We start from the raw sequence: 8,390 nt of genomic DNA, 5'->3' as shown, positions 1-8,390 counted from the left end.
CTTCACCCAGGCCGTCTATTATCATTGTTGTCTATGTGATTCCAGTCCGCGTTTTGTCAGTCCCCTGTCATTGAATTAGTTTTCCTAATGTTCTTCACCTGGATGTTGTTTGTTACTCCTCCCTCACTCACTTAACCCCTCCTTGATTGTTACCTTCCCCAGTGTATAAATGTCAGTCTTTTCCACCAGCTCAGAGTCAGAACGTTGATCGTATTCATTGTGCCGATTATTTGTAAGCCTTTGTCTATCGAGATTCCCGCGACACCCCTTTGCCCGACTTCGAGTTTGCCTGCCCCTTTTGGTTTTGTTTGCTTCTGGTTCGACCTTCGCTTTGCCTTGACTTCTCTTTTGCCTGTCCCTTTGTACCTTCGCCATTCTGATCTCCTGGTTTTTGATTTTTTGCCTGTCTTTTCACTATTCTTTTGGAAACTCGATTCGGCACCGTCCTCTCTCTGATTACCTGGCTTCGAACCTCGGACTGAATAAAGACAACGTTTTTTGGATTTCCCTGGTCTGCGTGTGGGTCCTTACACAGAACATCACAGAGGGTGTTTTTGGGACCGGGCAGATGTCCTTGCACATGAGGATCGATGTCTCACATGAGTCGACACCATTTACCCAGGTCCATCGTGTCACTGCTTGCCAAGCATCATAGTTGCTGGATATAATACTGCTGATGGGCCCAAACAATAGTTGTCCTCTTGCCTATACCTCCATTAAGTATTAGAGTATTGTGTGCAGTGCCGGGGACTGAACAACAAGAAAGATATAGAGGCACTGGAAAAGGTTCAAAGAAGAGCAACCAAATTGATTCCTGGTATGAAAGATAAAAGCTATGAGGAAAGACTTAAGATGCTTAACCTCTTCAAGCTTAGTAAAAGGAGTCTCAGGGGTGATTTGATTGAAGCTTTTAAATTCATAAAGGGGATTAACAAAGGGAACTGCAAGAGATTCTTCAGGTTGAGTTCTGCTAGTAGAGCAAGGGGACATAAATGGAAATTAGCAAAAGATAAAATTCCATTCAGATATTAGGAACATTTTTCATGCAGAGAGCAGTCAGTGTGTGGAATAGCCTGCTAGGTCAGAAACTGGGGATTTTCAAGATAAGGCTTGATAGGGTTAGATACTATCTAATCTGTAAATAAACAGAGCACTCGGTGCAATTTAGTAAGGAAAATGGATAGCATTGTTGGGCTGAATGGCCTGTTCTTGTCCTTATGTTATGTTATGTTATGTCAACAGCACTTTAATGTAGCATTCAGGGAATTATTTTTTTACGTGCTTATCTGCAATTATGTTTCCCATAATTGCAACTGTGTTATTTGGCAGAATGTTACTGCCATTTCCAAGTGATTTATATAGTGAAATGAGATGTACAAGATGTACAATGCCATCATATAAGGATAATTGAGGGCGTTCACTTGGTGGAGTCATAAAGCTCATTCATGAAGGCATACTTTCCGGGATATTTGTGAGTTATAAATGAATTGTGCGTATGTGTGATAGAAGAAGCTTTATTCATTCGAATGCACATTTTCTGAAACATACATACGCACAATTTGGTACCATAAAATTTAGGATGGAATCCATTCAAATTATATGCATGACAACCTGGTCTTTGAATGGTGAGTGTCCATTTATTTCACCAAACCCCCAGTGTTAAAGTCTTGAGATTTATATATGTCCTCGTTACTGTCTGCCATAAATGCAAATATATATATATATATATATATATATATATATATATTGTTAATGAAACAATTGTGAAATGGCAGGTCTGTCTGGAAAAACTAGGACAAAAGGATGATCTGCTTTATGAACAGAACCATTTCTACAAAAACATGTTCTGTTCATAAAGCGTGAAAACGGAGTTATGTATTGTACATTATATCTTTCGAGCGCTACCAAAGTAGTCGTCTTGATATTGCACCAGCGCAAAAGGGAGAGACCTCGATACATAACGACTTACTGGATCTTCATTGGCCAAGAAAAAAAAGGATATTACATCAGCAGGACGCAACAAACCGAAACTGAAAGAACAGTACCACTACAAGAAATTAAGGAATGAATTTATTTTCTATACTAACTCTACTTCATTTACTGAAGGTGGTATGTGCAGGTATGTGACGTGTGAATAATACGTTATTGTAATTGGTACGCGGCAATTTGTAGGTTTATATAAAGTTCGTGCAATTTTATAACAGTCGTTGTTTACAGCGGTGAAGTTAGTTGTAGCCATAGTGTCTACGCAGCAAAACGCCTCTTTTGATGTTTTATCATGCTTTTAATATTACGGTAAATCTTATCAATAACAAAATCCTGGGCCTAATGGATAAAATAGCTGCTGTGCCTCGATGTCGGAAGGCCGCACATCATAACACAGTTGTCCATTGTAATTTCAAAGTTACTGACAAGATTTATATTTCCGTAATATTAAAAAGCCATTAAAGATCAAACAAAGCGTGTTTTGTGTTGCGTTATCTCCTCTGATTTAGAAACAGTTAAGCTTGACAAGCTATCAGAACTGTAGCTTAATTGTTCTGTTGAAGAGCAATTAAAGTCCGAAAATCGAACATCAGATATAAAACTAACTTTACCGCACCTCATTGTGTTGGTGGGAGCAGTCAAAATGCCCTTCCTGGATTTAGTATAACTTCCTGAAAATGATATTATCATCTGTATAGATAGATAGGTAGATAAATTAATAGACACGGACAGACAAATTGGTCGATGAGGTTCCTAAACCAAGAGAACACCCTTCAAGCAACTCTAAGTCAGCTTGTGCAACATTATGGCTCCAGAGATATGAAGTTTTCGATGCAAGTTTGTATGTTTATTGTCCAATTATTCTAAAAAAATAATAATAATAATATTTGTAACTTATCTACGGTGCATGCAGCCTGAGATTGTTGTGCTCAAGTAAAGAAGTGCTATGCTGTCACAATGTAAAACGTGATGTTTATGTTTATAATTTTGAATAAATAGTATACATTAACTCACAACCAGCCATTGGAAAGATACCATCTCTGTACAAGCTGCTTTGGAGTGGCTGCAAGAGTATGTTCTGCCTGGTTGCTGAATGTAAATATAGAGTATGCTTCTTTGCACATAAGAACTCTCAGGTTCAATTGAGAAGATATACATAAATAGCATTTTATATATAAAATGCTATGACTTAACAAACCCTTATTTGGTCCTCATCAAATATGAACAGAAGACACATTTAACTTCCACATTTTACTTTACAATATTTATCAAAAATAAGCATACTTGATTTAGCAAAACACTTAAGAGAATCATTTTTAACAATCCAATAATGCTGTTGTAAACATGACATGAACTACTTCATAATTGAATTCTTTTTGAATAAATATTGACTAACTTGACTGACGGTGTAGGATTTTAGAGATGGGGTGAGGTTTTCATGGTCTTTCATTTGCCTGTGCATTTGTGTTTGCAGTTCTTTCAAATCAGATCATTTTGAACCACACACTGAATACCTGCATCTTGAATATGTGGAGAGCCAACAAAATACTTATAGTGTATCCTCTATAAAACAAAGGCCTCAGCCTTTGAAAATGCAAATAACAAAAAGCATAACAAAGGCAAAGAAAATGTCAAACATCTGAAGGTGCTTTCATGGTTTGACCTGCAGGTACTCACTCCCTGTGGTACTTTATCACATTTACTTCTGGCCCAAGCCCCTTCCCAGAGCTGGTGATTGTGGGCATGTTGGATGATGTTCCAGTGCATTACTACGACAGCGTTGACAGGGTGGTGATCCTGCGGCATAACTGGCACAAGGAAGAGGACCGTGAAGTCTATGCACATATTAAACATGCGGCCATCACACGGACCACTCGCTGCCTCAAAAACAGATTTCAATTCATGATGGAGAATTTTAATCACAGTGTTTGTAAGTGCCTTGTGACACGTACTCTTCCAGACAAATTAGGGAGGCAATCATAGACTGTATTAGGCGTCCACATTTATGAAACAAATTATGAACATAACAAATTATGCACAGCATAATATTAGGCAGATAATTTTAATTTATCTTGCACATATACATTGTGAAATACATATTTTTGGCACAGGCATGTAAGAATTGTATGTACTTCAGCTTCAGAATTTGTACTATATATATATATATATATATATACTGTAGATATATTCTTCTTTTGTAATTGCAGTTGTCTGATATCTTGTTATATTTTTAAGCACTCCACACATACCAGAAAATCGCCGGGTGTGAGCTGGATGATGACGGCACAGAGAGGTTCCAAGTGAAGGACTCCTACAATGGGGTGGATGTGCTCTTTTATGATACTCAGACTAATGCCTGGAGTTCTGTTGTCCCAGGAATGTGGAACAACCTTTGGCTAATTGAAGCCAAGAAAGGGATATTTGACCAGATTTACAAAACTACGTGCATACAAATTTTGAAGAGCTACCTTCATCATGGAAGAGGTATACTGGGACAAAGAGGTACAATACACATTCCTGTAACGAGACCTTCAGATCTGTTTAATTACATGAAGGTTATACAGGAAGTTTCACAAAGTCAAATGGACAGTCACAGAATCTCAAATGGACTATGAATACACAATATAAATAAATATCAATATCTAACTTTTTTATCACCCTTGCCATTTTCGTTCCAGTTAATAATAAAGCATGCTAAAAAAGTGGCATGTTACAAAATGTAAATTGCTATCTGTAATGTGCATGTGCAGTAAGTGGAATAATGGCTGTAACACTGCTCATAAATGTTTTCTCCTTCCACTCTCCTACCCCCAGTGAGTCCCAGGATTAGAGTTTTGCGGAAACAAGTTGGCGGTGCTGGTGGGGTAAAGGTAACCTGTCTGGCAACGGGATTCTACCCCAGACACATCGAGGTGACCTTGAAGAGGGATAAACAGCCTGTTCCGGAGCAGGAGCTGATCAGAGGTGATATTCTGCCAAATGGAGACGGGACGTACCAACTGAGGATGAGCCTGAGTGTCAGTGCGGAAGAGCTGAGAGAGGGACACCGCTACACCTGTAGTGTTAGACATGTCAGCATGGACAACAAGCTGGACATTGCCTGGGGTAATACAATCTGGCCACCACAAGGATGTGTTGTTTCGTATACACACACACATACACTACATGGCCAAAAGTATGTGAACACCTGACATCTGACATCTCATTTAAAATTATGGGCATTCTTATGGAGTTAGTCTCCTATTGGCTGCTATAACAACCCCACTATTCTGGCAATGCTTTATACCAGATGTTAGACCATTGCTGCAGGGGTTTGCTTCATTCATATTTTGATTTATTGAATAACTTAATTCTGAAAATATTCCAAGAGAGATTAATAGTTTTTTAATATAAACAACCTACATGTCCGGGGTAGTGGGGGGTTAGGACCCAAACGCAGAGTGAGGGGAAAAAACTCAAAACTCCAAACGGTGATAGGAAACAAAGACTTTACTTAACAAAACAGGAACTAAAGCAGGGAACAAAAGGCCTCACAGGACGCAACTCTCAAAAAACCAAAAATCCAAAAGCACATGGAAAACAGAACATGGGCAGGTACACACAGGACAGAAACATGATCAGAGGCACATGTAACCAAACACAACCAAGGATCCAGCACCTGAGTCCGGGAGAAGGGAACTTAAATAGACAAGACACTGACGAGACACAGCAGGGCACAGTGCACAATCAGGCCACGGAGAGGGAAGGGAAAACGAGACAACCAAAAAACAATAATTGAACAATTGAAAACAATAATACAATCAAACAGGGGGAGCAGGACACAAAACAGAAGTACCGCCATCTGGCGGCCCAACAAGGAAAGACAGACGGGAACACAGAACCATGACACTACATTCCTCAGCTATGATTACACACCACAATTACATTTCTGAGACCATTCACTAGCAATCTGTCCCAAAGTACAGAGCGTGAAATGTTCCATTTAACACTTTTGCCTGGCGAGCAATCCCAGAAAGCCAGCATGCTATATCAACACTATCTGTTAGTCACTAAAAGACTGTTTACGATTACATACTGGATTACTTGACATACAAACAAAATACATTTGCCAAAGAACACTCCCGGTAAAAATAATTCACTTGCATACTGTACAGCTAAATCAGACTTGTGGATAACTCCCATTCTCGCCATTCATTGGAGACAAAGAGATGGTAATTATGTGTGTTTACACATACACTTACATACATACTGTACATACACATTTAATCTCTTCACTGTTAACCTAAACCCTCTTGTAAATATCATTGGCTTTTTCTTCAGACTCACAGCCAAAGCCAGGCGTTGCGCTGATTTCAAGAGCATCGGTCGCGGCTCTGATTGCCATTCTGCTCATCATCACTGCCATCTTCATCTTGAAGAAGAGAAAGAGCAAGGTGCCAGAATGCAATAGCCCTGGGATTAACGAAGAAGAAATGGAAAAGATCCATGCTGCTGAAGGGGCAGAAAAAGATGCGGAAGAATGTGTGCAGCTGGAAAGACAGGAAGAGTGAAAGATATTCACATCAGGGGTAAAGATGTATATATTCACATCAGGGGTACAAAGCCAAACATCATTCGCAATTTAGCTAAATATTGCAAGAAGGGAAGGCAAAATATACTACTATCAGCAAATCCAAGTAGGGTTCCCATTAAGACCTATGAGGTTCTAGTTCTATTAACAATGCAGAGCCTAATAGTCCAGTTTGCTAACTAATTTTTCTGATTAGCTAGAGGGCTGCTATGTCTGCTGGTTTTTGATGTGTTCGTGCACTTAAGTCATCGACCCTGTTTACACTTGGTTTTAAAATGCGTCTCAGGCGATCGGATCACAAGTGGCAAGCGCTAAATACAAGTGTAAACGACCACCAAGACGCATTGTGATCCGATCACTCAAACCACTTGCCGAGGTGGTCTGGGACGCATTCGACCACATATCTTTTTTAGTGTAAACGCTAATGCGTCCTGATGCGTCCCCGACAAGGACGTAACAGGAAAATACGTCATCAGTGCAATTTTTCGTCTTGTCCTGCGCCCTTTTGCAAGTCGCAAATGATTTTGTCCTGCCAGTCTCAACAGTTGGAATAGCCCGTACATGTATGTTAGTCCTTGAAACATTTTTGTTTTCTTAGCTAGCCCGTGCGAAACAAATCTGGCGCTTGTCTGGTGACAGACTTTTGACTTCTAGCAGAAGTGACATAGGCAGTAACTAAATCTGAACCCAAGTGGTCAGCTGGACACCTTGGAGACGCATGATAGACACAGGTGTGAATGGCAATGTGTCTCGGCTGTCCACTTGTGTTTGGATCACCAAAACACATTTTAAAACCAAGTGTAAACAGGGTCATCAATTGGCTAAAGTTTCCAAGGCTCAGGCACGTGCACAGATAGACCTCAAGGGGGGCTTGAGCCCCTGCCCTTTTGCCCTCTCACTCGACGAGTGCCCTTTTGGTTGGTGGTAATTAATGTGTAATTACAGTGTAATTAATTTTACAATGTAAAATAATTTTTAAAATCTTATTTGTGAACACTATTTTCAAAACATAATAATAACAACAACAACAAAAACCACAACAACCACAACCACAGACCAACCACCACAAACCAACACAAACCAACAACCAACAACCAATTTTATTCATAATGTATTGTTCATACAGACAAACACTAGATTCAGATAACTGTTTTAACATATACTATATATTTTTATATTTAAGTGTAACAGCTGAATTGCAGATCCACTATAAATGATTTGGCAATTGACACTTGACACTTTGATGTGACACATAAATTTAGAACGACCACATTCTCTTCAGATGGTAAGATGGAAAAACACAGGGCCAAGTTACATGAAATGATTTAGGAAACATTGGGTAGCATTGCTTTGGAATAGAGCTTGTTTAATTTGTGTAAGCTAAGATAGCCAATATCTTAGCTTATCAACATCAATGTTTGTTTTAACTTGGCCCCATTTTGATATCAATACTTTTAATCGCAGGCCTAGGTTCTGCAAGTTTTTTTTTTATTTTAATGACTTATAATTAATTTTTTGTATGTGTGAGTAACTTGGCCTTTTTGTACGTTGAAAACGTGTTTTTTTTAAGATATCATTTATTTTTGTACTGTGCATACATGCAAACACACATACATTCTTGCTAAAAGAAACACATAAGCCTAGATTCAGTCATTTTTCTGTTAACATGAATTACAAATAAATGGAAGTGTAATTTTTTTTGATAGATTGTGGTACTGTAAGTGTTTTTAATGGGTTATGCTTAATTATAGGTATAGCAAAATGTAAAGAATGACACAAGCATGTCAAAAGAATATTTCACATGTATTTGTCATTATTACATCAATAACAGACA

General features: G+C 38.7%; 1 protein-coding gene across 2 annotated transcripts; it reads left to right on the top strand.

Moving 5' to 3' along the window:
- The first annotated feature begins 1,997 nt into the window (after window positions 1–1,997).
- On the top strand, window positions 1,998–8,261 carry LOC135246434 (hereditary hemochromatosis protein homolog). 2 transcript variants are annotated; one of them, XM_064319895.1, is made up of 5 exons: window positions 1,998–2,119; window positions 3,656–3,916; window positions 4,222–4,470; window positions 4,801–5,091; window positions 6,307–8,261. In XM_064319895.1, the coding sequence occupies exons 1-5, from the start codon at window positions 2,065–2,067 to the stop codon at window positions 6,534–6,536; spliced, it is 1,086 nt and encodes a 361-aa protein (XP_064175965.1). In that variant the 5' UTR covers window positions 1,998–2,064; the 3' UTR covers window positions 6,537–8,261. The 2 variants fall into 2 exon arrangements, with proteins under 2 accessions (XP_064175965.1, XP_064175964.1); XM_064319894.1 differs by having other exon boundaries at window positions 4,222–4,488.
- The last annotated feature ends 129 nt before the right edge of the window (window positions 8,262–8,390 follow it).

Source organism: Anguilla rostrata, unplaced genomic scaffold (genome assembly GCF_018555375.3).
Source record: "Anguilla rostrata isolate EN2019 unplaced genomic scaffold, ASM1855537v3 scaf0309, whole genome shotgun sequence".
In the NCBI taxonomy this organism is placed as follows: Eukaryota; Metazoa; Chordata; class Actinopteri; order Anguilliformes; family Anguillidae; genus Anguilla; species Anguilla rostrata.
This window is presented reverse-complemented; position numbering and strand designations above follow the sequence as displayed.

Bases quoted from the DNA above. Each gene is read 5' to 3' on its own strand.
- LOC135246434 (XM_064319894.1), top strand. From the start codon at position 2,065: ATGAATTTATTTTCTATACTAACTCTACTTCATTTACTGAAGGTGGTA. The intron at 3,917-4,221 runs GTAAGTGCCTTG...TATATTTTTAAG, and splicing joins GAATTTTAATCACAGTGTTT to CACTCCACACATACCAGAAA. The intron at 5,092-6,306 runs GTAATACAATCT...CTTTTTCTTCAG, and splicing joins CAAGCTGGACATTGCCTGGG to ACTCACAGCCAAAGCCAGGC.